This window comes from Ictidomys tridecemlineatus, chromosome 6 (assembly GCF_052094955.1).
Source record: "Ictidomys tridecemlineatus isolate mIctTri1 chromosome 6, mIctTri1.hap1, whole genome shotgun sequence".
In the NCBI taxonomy this organism is placed as follows: domain Eukaryota; kingdom Metazoa; phylum Chordata; class Mammalia; order Rodentia; family Sciuridae; genus Ictidomys; species Ictidomys tridecemlineatus.
Window position 1 is genome coordinate 89,608,892 of NC_135482.1, and position 18,601 is coordinate 89,627,492.

General features: G+C 37.9%; 1 protein-coding gene and 1 pseudogene across 1 annotated transcript in view; both read right to left on the bottom strand.

Moving 5' to 3' along the window:
* The window catches only part of Pik3c2g (phosphatidylinositol-4-phosphate 3-kinase catalytic subunit type 2 gamma), a 318,773-nt gene that overhangs the window by 216,351 nt on the left and 83,821 nt on the right, over window positions 1-18,601 (bottom strand). The window contains exons 13-14 of the mRNA XM_078015186.1: window positions 8,375-8,489; window positions 1,159-1,289 (exon numbers count right to left, since the gene is read on the bottom strand). Of these exons, the coding sequence (XP_077871312.1) occupies window positions 1,159-1,289; window positions 8,375-8,489 (246 nt within the window). The remainder of the gene's footprint in view (window positions 1-1,158; window positions 1,290-8,374; window positions 8,490-18,601) is intronic.
* On the bottom strand, window positions 12,478-14,712 carry LOC144378429 (uncharacterized; annotated as a pseudogene).

Consider the following 18,601-nt stretch of genomic DNA (forward strand, 5'->3'; position numbering starts at 1 on the left):
TATATTTGAAGCACATGAAGAAAAGTAAGGTCACTGCCTTGAAGTCAATGAGGAAAAGAATACTAAGTTGTAATTAGAGAGCAGGGCACTAACAAGATAACTCAAAACAAATCTCCTGATCATACTCAGTGCTCCCATGTGGGCTGACCCAAACTGAATCCTCCTCCAGAAAACGTCTCTAACATCCCTGCAATTGATCACCTGAAAACTTCACATCCTTCCTTGACTTAGTTTTGGTTCCTGGCTTCTCAATTGACTCACTCCCTATTTCCAATTAATCATGGAGTTAGGTCTTCTGGGCTTTCAAATCCAGCCACTCTACCAGTTTCCATTGCTATCACCTAGTCCTAGCCTTCTTGGGCTCTTGCCTGAAATATCAATACCCTCCTTGCTGACTCTCGATTTTCTCCAATCCAATCAAAGGGATTGCTCAAAAACTATTGTTTGTATCATAGAATTCCTCCGTTTGAAACCTTTACATGACTTCTCATCCCTGGAATAAAATGCCTTATCATGTTGCCTATCACAGAATGGTCACAGCATGGTATATACAAGTACCATCATGCCCACGTTTCTCTCTCTGTGTCTGCGTGTGTGTTACTTCGTGAGTTTTATGCTCCTTCAACATGATATTAATGAGCACAATCAACTCTGATTTATTTATTACCAAATAGCAAGCACAAATGTGACTAATTATAATGCCTCCAAGGATTTTGGTTTTATTTAAAGAATTATACCTTGACCAAAATCTAAGTACTTACTACTTTAGTGATGTTAAATATGGTTTATTTGTTTCTTTAAAAAATTGCCATAATAATTAAATTTCACTTTTTCTTGTTTACTAAAACAATTTCCTATCTAGTTGAAGGATGGTTGATGTATATCAAATCACTATCTGCTTTGTTGTTTGGAACCAAATGATTTCTAACCTTTTTTTTCCTTAAAATTGCTAGATTCCACAGGAAAAAAATTTAAAAACATACAAAACTACTTATTTAGTTCCTACACATCAATTCAAAATCCAACAGGTGTGACTTTAGAAATTAAAAGAGTCATGTGGGAAGGAAGGTCCATGCTTTGAAGAAAGAAGTGCTTTAAGTATGATACAGGAGAGGGTGAAAAGCAGGCAAATTCATCCACAAGACCTGCATCACTTACAGTAAGGGAGACTGTTTCTGTGAAAGTCTGGCAATATGTTTCAAACACTCTTTGGTTGGTTCTTCAAGACAGGTTCTGTTCTCTTCAGGATCAGGTCTCATGTACTCCCATCCAATAGCTGGAAAATCAATCTGAAATAAATAAATAATTGGATATGTATTGAAGGTGTCTCTGAAGATATTATTAATTTATTAATCTGTATTTTTGGATTTGTAAAAACTTTAGAATAAGTTCTATTTTTTTTCTGTGCTATTATTTCTCTGAAATAGTTTTTAAAAGTATCATGAACACTTGAAATTGGTATTTAAACAGACATGGTATCTGGTCAATTTTTACACATAGTAAATGTTTTATAATGTTTTACACATAGATTAATGTCTTGGAATGTTGTCTGAAGAAAAATAAGAAATAATAACAATATAAAAACCTTCTGTGAAGCTAACTATTTTGCATTTTTGTTTAATACTGAGGTTATATCCTTTATATATTTCAGTGTTAAAATGTTTCTATTATGAGATGAAGAAATTTGAAGATGGTAATTATACTTTTTTTATGTAATCACTTGTGGAAAATAAGAAGAGCTACTCTAAGTTCTCAAGTCTAAAAGCCTGGGAACCATTTTGTAGAAATGAGACTGAGCACTTCTTTGGCAATAACCTGTTTTGCAAGTACAGTTATGTAATCAAATATAATATCTTTGTTTTGGATCTTAGTTCAGGATTATAGACAGGGCTAGAATCCAGGCCTCCTTTTTCTCTGATTCAATGTGCTTTCAATTAGAACCCTTTTAGTGATAATCTGACTCTGGTAAATAAAGTAACAGTTAACAAAAATGAGCTGGTTACTATAGTGCTCCATATATTTTCTTAAGGTTATCAAACTTTTAAAAAGTTTACATATTAGGAAATCCACAGGATTTATTTTTTTTTCTGCTGAACTATGTTAGGCTGGAAACTTGGAAAAATTGAGGAACATTATAGATTATGTGAGTCACAGTTTGAAATTTAGTTTAATCCATTTGTGTCCTTATGTATTTAAAACATTTTAGTATCTTTTCCTATAATCCTTAATACTTGTTGCAATTTTTGTTTTTGTTATAATATTTATTATTATGTGCCAATTTTCAGTCCAACATGATAAAAGAAGCTAGTTATAGGTAAGATAATCCAAAGCAATAGTACAGTAAATTTTCTCTCTTGACCAAGATTAATCTTGAAAAACTAATGTTGGTGCCTCTTATGAAAGTATATACAGTACCAGCAGGTTACATGTTATTCTTTATGTGCCCAAATATTGCTAAGCACATGGAACTGAATTACTAGAAATAGTATTTCATGAGCTACAAGAATTATGTCAGTCCTAAGTAAATGGCAGTGTGGATGAGGAAACTAAAGTCAGTGGATGAAAATGCAAAAGGCCCTGGTTACAAACTATATTAAATTCTTTTATAAATTTAGAAAGTAATTTTATCACTAGTACATGAATAAGCTCTATATCAAATTATATTACTAATCTAAATACTGATTCAAGAATCCCTGATGGAAAAATATCAAATTTCTCCCATTGTCATTTGTTACAACACATAGCAAAAGAGAAGCTCCCCAAAGTGTGTATGAAGGTACTTGCTCATTGCACTTTTGAGCACCATGGATTATGGAAGACATAAAGTATGATAGTATCCACAATCTTCAGAGACTTTACTGATGAGAAGAAGCATGCCAGTCCTTTCAAAGTAATGAACAGATTAGGTCACAGCTCTCACAGTCCAATCATTTCACCTCTGAACACTCTTGCATTAACAAGAACTTTTGGGAGACAGCTCATATACAAACATATCATTATCAGAGATCTCTCAGTCAGTGGAAAGAAACATAATATGGTAAATGCATTGATAAGAATGTTATTAGGTATTTTGTGAACACAGAGGATGGGCACTTAAATTTCATGGGGTAGGAAGAATTGAGGGGGTAAGTAAGAGACAGCTAGAGAAAGGAATATGGATTGTAGGAGATAACTATCACTTACACACAGTTAGAGGAGGAGAGGGCAGTGAATGACGTAGGGGTAAGGACAGGTTTATTCCAGACAGGGAAAAATATTTATTTTTCTCATAAGGTAAAAGCAAAACAGTATTCGTCAAAAGTGACAACATTTTTCAAAGTTGCTGGTGTTTAATGTGTCAAAGAGGAACTGGAAAGGAAAAGGATGGAGAGAGATTTGCTATGTAGTTTGGTTTTTATTTTCTAGCTATTGCTTGAGTTACTGATGAGTCAATAGAAAATGGCAGGTTCAGATTTAAGTTTTAGGACAATCACACTTTTAATACTTGTAATACTTAGAGTCTAGATTAGAGAATGACAAAAGTCAACTATTGAAACAGTTTTAATACAGGAAGGTGTGGTTGAAACTAGGGGAGAAGATGTGAGGAACTGGGAAGATAAACTTGAAAAAATATGGGAGATTAAATTAGCAGGATATGGTGTGGACTAAACAAAATAGAGAAAAGAGGGAAGAGGGAAGGAAAACAGGTAGGTGTGTGTGGGACAAGAACAGACATAAAGAATTCTGAGGGTAAATGTAATTTTGGAGAGGAAGGTGGGCCTGGTTTGACATATGTTGTGCTTAAAGCTGCCAATAGAAAATCCAGGTGGGAGTTTAAGCAAGTATATGGCTATATTTGTCTGAAGCTTGTGGTAGGAAGGAATCTGAGATGCAGTCTCAGAAGTGAACTGCATAGACACCGTAGAGAAAGCCTTAGAACTAAGTGTGACCTAGTGATTCCACTGCTGAGTATATATACAAGAGACACGAGAATATGCACCTCCATGAAAATATGTACTTTAATGTTCATGGCTGCATTATTCTTATTAACTAAAGGGTAAAAAATTCCAAACTTGCATCTACTAACCAATGGATAAATACAAGGTAGTATATCCATTCACTGCAATATTATTCAACAATAAAAAGAAATGAATACTATGCTACAGCATGTGTGAATTTTGAAAATATTATGCTAAATCATAGGAGCCTGTTCCAAAAGATTCCACTTAAATAAAATGTCCAGAAAAGGCAAGTCTATACAGACAGAAGGTAGATTAGCAGCTGCATAAGGTTGTGGAGGACAGGAAAACAGGAAGTGGGATTTCCTTGTTTGAGATGACTAGAATGTTCTAACGTCGACTATAATGATACATGCATATTTCTGTAAAAATACTCAAAATGACTGTATTATACACTTTAACTGGGAGAATTCTGTGAAATGTGAAATATCACACTATATCTCATAAGAATATATGATTTATGTTAATAAAATTTAAAAACAATATTTAAAGATATGAAAGTACTAACTATCCTAATCTGGTCATTACACATTTAATATATAATATATACTACACATACACACAGACACCCACCCACACACACACAAACACACTGAATTGTTACACTGTACCATATAGATGTGTACAACTAAAGTAATAATACAATATTTAAAATTAAAAATTTTTTAAATGAATTATATTTTAATAGAGTCATTTGAAAATAATAGAGGGCAACAGACCCTTGAGAAACGTCCACTGTGAGGACTAGGAGAGGAAGGGGATCCTAGGAAGGAGATGGAGAAAGGATAGCTGGAGAGAAGTGTGAGCAGAAAGAGAGGGCAGTGACAGCAGAGCTGGATGGAGAGTTGTTCAGTAATGGGGAAGAGAGAGTGCAGAACAGAGCAGAGCAAACTGATAGGACCAGGGCTGAAAACCATTACTGGATTTGGCACCTAGGAATCCCAGACTCCCTAACAATGTTAAGCCAGGAAAAAACAAGCCAGAATATAGTGAATTTACATACAAATGAGGAGGTGAGGCAATTGAGAAATACAGAATAGAACAAGAATAATATTAACACATATGAAACAACTCTATTCTTAATTCCTAAACATGTGACAGAGTCATTCTACTGGATGGTATTCAGGCAGAAGCAGGAAGTTGAGCGAGACCCAGGATAAGGGAGTCCAGCAATAACCTGCTTTTCTTTCCCTATTTCTGCCTTGGATCTCCTTCATTCTTTCCTCTGCTTCAGTCAATACATCAATTATCAGAGATCACAAAAACTGTTGACTTGGAGGAATCATGTTCTGTGACATATCACATCTGTCACACTGGGTTGGCTATCCTGTGGGAGCAACCCTCTATTTAATAAAGACAATCAGAACAGTACAGACCTGACGAAGGCTGGGTAGGCACAGTGTAATTCTTTCAATGTACAGAAGTGAGAAACGAAGGTTCAGTGCCTTCTCAAGGTCAGAAAGTTTTTGGCTAAGCGTTAAGATTTGAGTTGAGACTTCCTGACTCTCAGCCTAATATATTTCCCTCAGTAATACTCATTCCCTAATGAAAATACTGGTAACAGAACTTGCTTCTAATTTCTTTACCATCTCATAATCTTTAGATTGAAACATAACTGCTCTAAATTTAGCTGACTGTGTCACAAAACTGGTATGGGGTTCTAAAGGTGTTGGTCCTACTATCTTCATATCTATTTTGTTTTGTGTATTTTATTTTCAATTTAAAACCATGCTGAAATTTTTTTCTGCATATATATTTGTTAAATTATTTGTGAAAATTGGGCAATTTAAATTCTGCATACTGTTGAATGATTATTATAGATTCTACTCTTTTCTCTCTCTCTTTTTTTTTTTGAAAGATGAGTTCCATAATGGGTCCAGATTTCAACTTGGAAATCTGTGCAGCTGTTGAATACTTGACACTTCTTTTCTGATTCTATTTTTCAGAATCTATGTTCCTAAAGGAGCTACTCAGTCCTACAAGGGAATCTCATCTGATAATCTTCCTTACTTCTCTTACCCTAACTTTGTCCCTTTACCAAAGACCCCACAAATCATGAATTTATATCCACAAAGCTCTGGCAATGATTATCCTCAAAGACTTAAACTTTGGTAAGCTGCAGTGGTTTGGATCAGGGAAAAATGCTGATTTAAAACAAAATTATTTATCCTTTTAAAGGACTGTAAATGATAACTACACCTGTACACCCTATACGTCTGTCTATTCCTTTTCTCCATGTTTTTTCGTGAAATGAAAGATATGGCTGTTGACCTAGGAACTCCAGGTATTGTTCATAAAGTTGTGCTCCTTTATTTCTAAAACAGTTGTTGTAATTGACCACTTATCTGTTCTTTTTTTTTCCCTGTTAGTTTTGTGCCTATGATCTTTAACTTGGAGCACTCAGATATTTCTCTAGCAAGTGTGCATGCATCTAGTCTTCTAGTTTTCCAGGACATCTTCTACAATATTTTCAGAACTTCTTTCTATGACTCATTGCCCAGATCATGCTGTCTGAATCTGGTACACAGTCTAATCCCTTAATGATTTTCCAGCCTCTACTACTATTCCTCATGTAATTGGTTCTTTATCTTAGCTAACGGGTCCTATTTTCAGGCTAACTCTGCCTTTCTGAATCAAGGACTGCACTGTGCAGTCCTTTATGACTGTGTCACCAGCCCCTCTTAAATATTCAGTTGGAATTTACTCAGGGCATTCCAGTCCATTCAGGGCAATCACAGGTCATGTCCTTAGGAGTCAGTGTTTGTCCCTCATACATTTTCTGAGCTTTCTCTCAGAATTAGGAATTGCTTTTCACATTGTGGCAGTGCCCCTGAACAGCTAGAACATTTGTCAGATTGCATCAGAGAGAGTTCTAAGAGTTTGTCTCTCTAGTAGATTTTTCATTCCTCAAACTTCCTGGTTTAGTATTTCGTAATCATTCATTGTCATAAGAGTGTTTATCATAACGTTTGGTGCACAGGAGTCATATATGAAATGTATATTCAGTGTGACAGAATTGAATTACTGGTATTTTTCTATTCTTCTTCATTTATAGAATATATTTATCAGGTTTTTGGTGACTCTTCTTTCTCATAGAATTGTTTCCTTTTGTCCTGTTATGAAAGGGCGTCTGCTAATCAATCTCATGTGTCTACGACATGCCAAGATCTAAACTGAATAACCTCTTTCTTATCATCTTGCCCACAGTTAGAAGTGAACCTTTTGGTGCTGTCTGAGGGCTTTCCCTCAGACATAATGTGAAGTCACATTTTTAGGGGGAGGGGGACCATGGATTGAACTCAGGGGCACTTAACCACCAACGTCACATTTTTAGAGTGTTAATTTGTCCTTTCCATTTTTAGCATCTTTCTGTGTATCTTTTTAAACTCTAACTTCTATACCCTTCTCCTAAACCCACAGGTAAAGCACCTGGAACTCTACAGTATTTCTCCACAGAAACCATCCTCAGTTGAAAGCAACTTTGTCTCTAAAGGACATTTGATAATATCTGGAGGCAATTTTGGTAATTCACAAGTGGGAAGGAGCCACTGGCATCTAGTGGGTAGAAGTCAGGGATGTTGCTGTCCATCCTACAATGTGCAGCAACAGGACAGCCTACCACAACACAGAATTATCCAGTCCAAAATGGTATTGAGGTTGAGAAAGTCTGTTCCAGAGGGTGCTACCCAAGTTGCAGTTTTCAGTCCTGCTATAGAAATGAAAAGCTCATAATTCTTACATTTCCACTTATGAGAGTATTGAAACTTCAGCTATCTAACCAATGGACTTCCATTATAAAGAAATGAGGATCATCAGTGAGTAGTAAGAACCAAATACTAGAGTCACTGACTACATTTTATTCATGACCACAAATCACAGAAAGAGGTTTAAGGAAAAAGTGAGAGAATAATAAATATATTTTATTTGCAATTTCTTTCCCACCATTTAGTGAATTGCCAGTCATTTAGGAATGCACAATTGAAGAGATTTTAAGGAAACGTGACACAAAGAAATGGTGGGTGTGAGTAAAGTACCACATTAATAATATATGCCAATGAGTGTGTTTGGATATTGAAAGAAAAAACAATGCACAAAATGAGTATGTTGATGGTCATGCTCTAATACTCTTCTCCACGATCTTGTGTGATGGAGAAATGGCAAGAAATTGCTTTTATATAAACTGGGGAAAAAAGTGCTTTGCGAGTACTGAATATAGAATAAAAGCAATAGAAGTTTCACAATTCCCAGAAGGCTGGAAGAAGAGAAGACTATTAAAATGTGTGATCCTACAAGAAATTGTTTTTGTCATTGACCAACAAACTACTTATGAACCAACATTTGCCTTGTGTACTTTAATCTCATAGCTTGGCACATACCTGCAGGGTCACCGGGGATGGCTGACTTCCATCCCACACTCCTGGAGCTATCAGTTCTATGGGAGGCTCATTCTGTAATGTCATGCTGAAAAGCAGAGACCCGAGAATGGATTTTCTGCAAATGACAACACAGACAGACAGGAATTACCTCCTGAGTGAAACTATTAGTATTTGTGCATGTTTTCTTTTGGAGTATAAATATAATCAAATATTTTGTAGCTTCATGCAGTAGGTAGAAGAAAAATAAAATATTCCACAGTTCATATACTGATTAACAGATGATTTCTGTTATACCACATGCATAGTATGTGGAAAACATGGCTGTTTTCATATATCTATACATTTTTCTTCCATATGAGAATATTGTTTCCACAATGGTTTCTAACAGGTAGCATTTATTTGGAATTGTTGTTACTGATGATTACAGAGTAGGACTAAGAATCTCAGATTTATAGTCATGGAGTTATGATTGTCTTAAATCAATAAAGATGTTAACTCTTCAGAGCATTTTTTGCTCCACGGAGTGACTAAATTCCTGAGCGTTTAGAGCTATGAGTTCTAAATTTATAGAAAGAGAAGATTTAAATTAGCCTAGCATATGATCTGAGAATCAAAATAGTTGTGGAACTTCACAGAGGAAATGTTCCTTCACACATAAATAGAAAGATTATTCATATTCTGAATATTTAAAAATCAGTTGTAAATTACCATAGTAAATGAGAGTGCATACAGGAAAGACTTTAAACAGGGAAGAATTCAGGGATGGTTTTAACAGCTTCAGGAACATCCAAATCCATAGATCTTGTACGGATTTTAAAAAGAAGCTATACCTGGCTGTGTATATGAATCAGAATATTGCCAAAACATTCCAATGTTCACCATAAATAGCATTTGATTTTAATATACTAAATTAAGAATGCAGAAATGAAATTTAACAAAATTAAACTTAAGCTTATAAAGAACTTTAAAACATCTCTTTAATAGTAACAATTTCACCTTGTCATTTAATAGATATCATGCAAAACTTAAAGAAAAAACTCAAATAAAGCTTTCTTTAAGCTTTTAGTTTTATAAGAATTGCCTTCTGCATTAATTTTCTACCTAAAGATATAATCAGAAAGTATTTGTCCAATGGGATATAATTGATCATCATTATTGAACAGATATTTTTATATGACCAAAGAATATTCTTCTTGAAGGATAAGTTTTGATTCTGGTTTATTACTTTGTTTCATCCTCATCCAAAAGAAAAAAAGCTGGGGGTTTGATATAATACTGCCATAGGACCAGTATTGGTAAGGTAAAATTTAATTTAATAGGAGTGAGACTTAGAAAAGTACTAATGTAATTTCTTTTTTCTTCTATTTGTTAATAACATTATACTTTTTAAAGAAAATCCTGAGGAATCTATCAAAATATATAGCTAGACCTTATAAGTGAGATCACCAAAGTCATAACTTACAAGGTCAATATACAAAAAGTAATTATATTACTCTCTAACAGCAAAGATCATGTGCAACCTCAAATTAAAATTTCTATCTCAAGTCTGATATGGTCAGCGTCTGCTGGGATTGTAAGCGGAGGAAGTATTGCTTGAGTCAGGAGTTTTGAGGCCAGACTGGACAACAAAGAATGACCAAAACAAAAACAGTTAAACATGGTTGCACATGTCTATAATCCCAGTGACCAAGGATGCTGAGGCAGGAGGATCTTCCAAGGCCAGCTTCAGCAACTTAGCGAGAACTTATCTCAAAGAGACTGAGGTTATAGCTTAGTGGCAAAGTGCCCTTGGATTCAATCCCCAGCACCCCCTGAACAAACAAACAAATAAATAAACCCTTCAATATCACATAAAATGGTCCCATAAAATATATCTACAAAAATTCTATAAACAAAACATGTCCACAACTTACAAGCTGAAAATTACAAAGCATGAAATAAATAAAGAAGATTTAAACAAAGACATCACATTCATGGCCTGGAAGACCCAACATAGCAAAACAGGATAGTATACTGAGCAGAAGTTTGGGCCTCTACCAATAACGCAGAGTACTAGCTCAATAAAATAGAGAATCCAGAAAGAGACCAACATGAAGAAACCCAACCGATATTTGACTAAGACATAAAAGCAATTCAATATAGGTAGGGAAGTCTTTAGAAAAACAAATGGTACTAGAACAACTGAACATTTGTAGACAACAGCAAGAGAAACTCAACCTAAAACCTTATACAGTAGTACAAAATTAACAGTATGAATTAGAGATTCAAACATAATAGGTAAACTGTTAAAATAAAATATGAGAGCCAGGTGCTGGAGCACATGCCTGAAATCCAGCAACTCTGGAAGCTGAGGCAGGAGGATTGCAAGTTCAAAGCCAACTTCAGCAACTTGAGGAGGCCCCAAGAAACTCAGTGAGACCCTGTTTCAAAAAATAAAAGGAGAGCTCAGTGGGAAAGTTAACCTGGAAGGAAGGGAGGGAAGAAGGAAGGAAGTAAGGAAAGGAGAAGTGAGGAAGGAGGGATGGGGAGAGAGGAGGGATGGGGAGAGAGGAGGGATGGAAGGGAGGGAGGGAGGGAAGGAGTGAAGGAATGGAAAAGAAAAGGAAGAATAAATATGTAGGACCTACAAGAAAGAAAATAAGGAAGGAAGGAAGGAAGGAAGGAAGGAAGGAAGGAAGGAAGGAAGGAAGGAAGGAAGGAAGGAAGAAAGGAAAGAAGGAAGGAAGGAAGGAAAAATATGCAGGACCTACAACTTGGTGAAGAGTTTTGAGGCACTATGTAAAAGGGACAAAGAACTGTCATCACAAAAATGACACAGATCAACACAACACAAAAATGACGCTCCCCACAATGCCAATGTGAAGTTACTTGCGATTACCTCAAAGGCTTGGCAGAGAATTCAAAGTAAACCCATGATTATTTTTATCCTTCTGTACAATATACTTTTTAATGTAAGGTAATACTACTTCAAGCAGCTCAAAAACTAGGCTCCGAAAGAGGAGGAGTACTAGTAGTAGCAGTAGTAGTCGTCATCAGGCAATAGGGACTAAATCCCTGGTGATGAAGGTGACTCACAGGTAACTGCTGGCTCACCTGTTGACATTTCAGACACTCCACAGTGAATCTTCACACAGTCTTATATGACATTAAAAATAATATTCCTTCTTTGTGTGTTATTTTTCTTCAGAGTTTAACTTGCTCCTTTAACCCAATTTAGCCTTGCATTTTATTTTGTTTTGATTTTCACTTGACTTCTAGAATATTACTCACGGGGACAGGGCAAGCAGAGCGTAAGGAAGAGTAAGAAGTGAGAAAGCTGAATCCAAGGAAAGAACTGAGACCCAGCCGAGTTAACTGGTCAGGAACACTATCATCCCCATCCCACAGAAAAATAAAGACTACACAGACTGGGATCAGGAAGGTATGAGGATGGGTGCGTTAAGGCCTCCGAAGAAATACTTGTTTAAAAAGCCTCAGCTTTAAATGTGCAGAAGATGTGCAGTTGTGTGTGCAGCCTCCTCTCCTTAAACACAAGCCTCTAATCTCCCAAAAGACTGTGCTCCTGCTCCTTGGACAGAGGCAACGTCAGGGGACAAAGGTGGCTTTCCAAGTCTTCTCACCCTCACAGTCTAACTGTCCTGACCCTGGAAAGCAGTGAGTGTGCACACAGGAAAAACAGGGCTCTTTCATTATTGAAACCACATTCTCCTTTTCCCAAGTACAATCATGAAAGGACGGCAAACTGCTTGCCAAAGAAGCCTGAAGGAAGGTGTGCTTGCATTTCTTCCCATTTTCTGTATCTCCCTCCCAGTTGTGTTTTTGTCTCTGAGGATTGAACCCAGGACCTTGCACGTGAAGCACTAAGCTACACCCCGAGCCTTACCCTCCTCCCGTTAAAAAAAAAAAAATATATATATATATATATAAATGTTATCTCAAGTATATATACTTGAGATAACATTTCAATCTAAACAAAGAAGAAAGATGTGGCTAAGATTTTTCTAAGAGCACAGTAATCAGGAAGCCTCTCTGATGGAGGAGCTCTCCGACATGGTAATCTAGGCTGTGTCCATTTCAAACAGGACTCTTCAGATGACAAATAATGATTTATGACATCTTTATTCATAGAGATGGGACTAAAGGAGCTTCTCTTGGCATGAAGGGCCATAGGCTGACCACTGATTTTCCTCAGTGGTTACATTAAATTTTTTTTTTTTCCTTAACATGAGTCCTGAGATGTTGACTGAAGCTTTCTCACTTGTGAAAGGTAGCGCTTCCTCGGCTGTGCTGACGAGGTTTCTCCCAGTGTACATCCTTTGGTGCTGAGTGGAGATGAGCTGTGGCTGAAGGCCTTTCCACACTCACTGTATCTACAGGGCTTCTCTCTAGAGTGGATGATGGCATGCTGGATGAGGTTTGCATTCCTGCAAACAGCTGTCCCACACTCCATGCACTCATAGGGCTGCTCCCCACTGTGAATCTGCTAGTGCCTTGTGAGGTGTGACCATTGGTTGAAGGCCTTCCCACACTCTATGCACTCTCCAGTGTGGATGTAGAAGTGGCAAATGAGTTCTCCTCTGTCACAAAATTCTTTGCATCCGTAGGGTTTTTCCTCCAATGTGGGTCGTTTAATGCAGGATGAAAGAAGAGTAGTAGGTAAAGCCTTTCTCACATTCACTGCACATGTAAGCTTTCTCCCCAGTGTGGATGTGCTGGCTGGTACTGTTTGAGGTGGGACTGAAAGCCTTCCCACACTCCATGTATGTATAGGGCTTCTCCCCAGAATGGATGGTGTAGGCTGAATGAGATCAGCACTCTCACAGAAGGTCTTCCCACACTCATTGCACTCAAAGGGCTCACTCCAATGTGAGTCTGCTGGTGCCACTTGAGATATGACCATTGGCTGAAGGTCTTCCCAACACTCCAGGCACTCATAGGGCTTCTCCCCAGCGTGGAGGATATAGTGTCAAATAAACCCAGCCTATCGTGAAAGGCTCTTCCACATTTTTTGCACACAAAAGGTTTCTCTCCAGTAGGGCTCCTGTTATGCAAGACAAAAGTGGAGCAGTGGGTGAAGGCCTTTCCACAATTGCTGTATGCATAAGGCTTCTCCCCACTATGGATTCACTGGTGCCATATAAGGTGAGATCTGCATTGGAAGGTTTTCCCACACTCCATGCACTCTTAAGGCCTCTCCCCAGTGTGGATCATCTGATGCTGGAGGAGATGTGTTCTCTTAATGAAGGTCTTCCCACACTCTGCCCTTGTAGGGATACACTCCAGAGTGGATGCATTCATGTCTAAACAAGGAGGAAATTCTTAGTAAACACTTTCTTGCATTCCTTGCATTTGTAGAGATTTCCCCCTGCATGCATCAAGGGACCTGTCGCTGGTCCACCTGAGTCACAGACATACAGAGCATCATCTGGAGAGACGTGCAAGGTCCTTGAACACACAGCAACGGCCATTTTCACGCCACCATATCCAGGACTCATGTGCTTAGGAAGCTTCTCTATCCCTGGTCTCCAGAGTCTTTTCTGCATTTTAGATGTCCCTTCCTGACCGCTGAGCTGCCCCAACTTAATTCTCTGACGTCCTCTGTGTCAGTTGTTGTTGGTGTGAGCTTCCCTCCGGGCAGGCCAGGCAAGCAGGAGTGGGCTCCGTGGTTTCAGGTTTTGTGTTGCTACCTGGATAGGAGCCTTGGGAAAGGTCCCTCTTCTCCTTCTGTAACTCCTGGCTGTGCACCAACTGGCAGATCCTCTCTGATTTAGACAGAACAGCCTGTGCATGAGGACAAAGGAGGACACAGGGACCCTGGTGAGAAGAACACCCCCAGTATAGCCTGCAGCTTCAAGACAGGGATGAAGACGGAAACGAAGCTGCCCCCACTTCCCAGAGAAACCAGAAGCCCACAGGTCTCCAGCATCTCATACCAGTATAAGGTCCTCTGGGTCAGGTCTAGCTGCCTCCACTCCTGGGTGAAGGTCAGAGCCATATCCTTAAAGGTCACAAACACCCTAAACAGAAGGAGATGAGGTTGGAGGTGGCGTCCAGGGAGGGTGGTAAGACTTGTAACCTCAGGATGCGGCTGGAGGTATGGCAGGAAACCTCAGGAGGAAGCCTCATTCACCTTTAAGAACCTTTAGAGGCCATAGTGCTGGAGGACCCGGACAAGCTGCTCACCTGCTCAGGGTCCAGCAGTGACGCCGCCAAGTTGGGCCATGGACAACCCTGCAGCCCTCCACGACTTGAACCTCATTCTCCCTGTGCCCAGTGGGAGGGTGGCCCCGGACACCGGATGGGGTGCCAGAGGCTGCGCCCAAAAGACACGGAGCCATCTTTGTGGCTGCTTAATGTAATTTCTTCCTTTTGACTTTCAGAGTACATGTCCTTTATCCCAAATGTCCATCCTGGGAAGAGTTTTTGGATTAGTGTCAGATCACAAGAGGCGGAAGGAGCACAGCTAACACCACACTTGGAGGCCTCAGGTTATACTTTTTCCAAAGCAATTTGAAGAATTATTTCTGTCCACAGGAAAGGGTCAATAGAATGAGGAAGAAAGAGGATGAGACAGATTGAATGGAGGTGGTGGCAAAAGGAAAACTCTGCACTTTCTGGCAATTTGGAACCAAAGAAGCAGAAGACAGAAGAGGAATCAGAGTGAGAATGACAAAGGTGTCCATTTGTCTCTCTTCTGCTTTCAGAAGCAGGTGGGGTGGGGTGGGGTGTAAGGCAAGTGAGCTGTCATGGTGCTGAGCACAGACAGACAGGCTCCTTTTCCCACTCCCTGATACAGAGCCTGGACTAAAACTACTTCTTGAACCAGTTTTGTACCTACTTGTACCACGGCCATTGAACTTGAGGCAGAAGAAATGCTTGAGTTTAGCTTTATGGGAACTTGTTTGGTTTCTAAGTAGATGAGATGGGATCTAGAAATAAAGATATGGGGGGTGAGTGTGCGTGTGTGGGAGACAGAGAGAGAAAGAGAGTTCTGGAATAGGGGATCACATGCATGATAGGGATAACAGTCCTCTATGATAGGGCATTTGAGACTGGACCATCCAACCTGGGGTCAACCAGGAGTTATGGGCAAACTCAGATGTGTTGATGGTGTCTGCAAGAACTCAAGTTTCCCAAGAAGTTCCAGTAAGCCCTGGCAAAGCCTGGGGAACCCAAATTATGAATTACACTAGCAGCAGACGTCAGCTGTAATTGGTAACCACCATCTTAAAAACTGGCTTTGATTTGGATATCAGAATTCACCAGGCCAAAGGATCTATTCCCCACCCCCTTTCTTTGCTAATCTTGTGTATTTTTTCACTTTCTCAGGAAGAGAATTAGGGTTTATTCAAGCTATGTGAGTGACAAAGCATTTTTATCCAAAAGAGACTGCATACTTTTAAAAGCATGATTAAAATTACTGAACTGATTAATACTTTGTCATAGATGGCAAGTTTTTTCTCTTCATTAGTTACAGGGGTGGAGCTCAAGAGGAACAGTGTGATATATTAGTTGCATTTTTTTCTTCACCTCTAAGTTGAAGAATGTGTTACATTTGTGGTCTTGTTACCTTTATATGTCCTGTTCATGCTTCCTGCTGAAAATCTTAGTGATCCAAACTGGTTCTTACAGAGGAAGAATCTAATAGTAAATAATTGTCATTCCTGTCCTTGAATGGATTGGAATAATGAACAGTCACATTAGCCTTAACCCTGAGGCATATGGGGAGAAATGAAGCCAGAACACTTGATGTAGGAGTGTGTTTAGGGACGTGTATCAGGAAATAGGACACAGGGAGAATGGACGTCTTGCCCTCCAAGAGAAACTGTTATGGTTTAGATATATGGTGTCCCCCAAAAGCTCATGTGTGAGACAATGCAAGAAGATTCAGAGGTGAAATGATTAGGTTGTAGAATGTGATGTTGGGATTTACATTTTATCCCTGATGAGCAGAATCCTCTTTCTGCCTTCTGGGTGTCATGTTCTGAGCTGCTGTCCCTTGCCAAGTCTTTTCTCCATGATATTCTGCCTCACCTTGGGCTCAGAGTTATGGAGTTTGCCAACAATGAACTGAACTCTTCACCTTTCAAATTGTGAGCCCAAACCATGGTATATATATTTATATATACACACACAAATATATAGTATTTATAGTATATATTATTATATACATGTAAACCTATGACATATATATATATATAAAACTGTGAAAAAATACATACATACATATATATATATATATATATATCCATCCTTTATGGCCACTCATGGGGGGAGAATAAACAAGGATTTGAAAGCATTTTGAGGCACTCTTTGTATTTGGTATTAGCTATTTTACTTTATTGTAATAAGCTGTAACTGAACACCTTTTAATATGTTTTAAACATAATTTCCATAAAATTTTATAAATGGAAAATACAGGAAATATAGTTAATAGAATTAAGATGTTAAAGGAATGGAGATAAGACCATTGATTGATTCAGAAAGATGATGACTATGGGAACTTTTAATACCAGGCAAGTGGGGATGACCATACTTTTTTATATTATTATTATTACTTTGAAAATATTTGGAGTTTCTTGGACAAAATTAGTGATTTCCAACAAGTTTTCATATAGCTGTGGGATTCTTCTGGAGGTTGAGGGTGGACTTCAGAAGGACGATGGGAAGATGATCATTAGGCTGGACTATGGGACTGCAAATTCTGTCTATACAGCACAAATATGAAATATTTATTATTCTGACACTTTGAAATGTTTGGATATGTTATCATTAGAAAAAGGACTATACTGCTAAGCATGATATTTAAAAATATTTTTCTGGAATATTTTTAAGGATCTTTTCAATTCAAATATGTTACAAGTTTATTGACTAGAATACCCAACCCCAAATTTGTGATACCAAGAGAACAGATGGGCTGGTTTCTGGGGCCCTTCTTCTTCAATCAATAAAGGAAGGTATTTGAAGAAAATACTTTATCAATTTTAGCTATAGGACTCTACGCATCTATGGCTGGTATTCTAGACTATAGAACTGGACAACCAGAGGACTTGAGGTTATACATGATGTTATAAAATGCTTCTGGATGCTTAATAAGATCATGCCCAAGATCAGAGCCCAGGCAAAGCCTAAACAGGAGCCCTTTAGTGTGGGGAGGTCTTCTCAGTGTGCTCATGAGTAGGGTGAAGCATCTAAAAGCAGGAATGGAGTCAAATTAAGGTAGCAAAGAGAAGAAGAGAAGTGGAGAGAAGTCAGATCTACATCCTGTTTCCTCTGTTTTTATTATCCTGGTGATTTATAGAAAGACTTTTAATCTGCTTTTATTATAGAGTTCTTCATCTATAAATGATATTTTTGAATTGAGTTTTGAGGGTCTCTCTTGGACCAGAAGAAAGGACAGTAAGAAATTAATGAAGGACAGTCTTTTCTGTTATTTAATTTTAAAGATGCATCTGAAAAGATTAGCTATAGTAGGGTTAGGCAATTGTCTAAGGAATGAAATTGTTTCAGATTAAGACTTATTTTAGGCTTTTTTTGAAATTCTACAAAGAATTATAATTTTCCTAGGCTTTAACTTACCTTGGGAGCTTTGAAAATATTGATGCTCAGGCAAAACATGACCAATTAAATTAGAACCTTTGCAGAGACTTCAGCTTTAGATTTATTTTATAACTTTCCTAGAAAATTCTATTTTGTTTAATAAGGGCAAAGAATCTCTGTGTTGAAGTACTTTATCAGAATTTAGAAATGCTAAGTATCTACCACATTATTTGTTGTAAAATTAAATTTGGAATTAAGTTTATCAAAATTGTTGGGTTGAGAATAACACTTTCACTGCAGTGTGGAGACACTGTGAATGGAGGTATGGTGAAAGCCTTATCTGCCAAAGAAGAGAATAAAATTTTGTTGGCCAAGTTTTCCTTTGGACTTGAGATATTCCTTTTTTATAAAATTGAAGAAGAGTTTGCATGTTTGAAAATATAGAAGTTAATTTTTATTTTTAGACATTATTGATGCAGCCATAAGTGACACATCTGAGTTTAATCACTATTGATTCTTTAGAAACTCACTTCTGGAAACCACAAAGAGACAGGAAGCCTATTTTTCAGGTTATATGCATGTCGGAAAAAAATAATGATGTAAGTGCTCATTACAACTCCACATGGCTAGCTAAGGGCAATTCACACTATAATAAAAGATCCAATATCAAATGTTTATGAGTAAGGG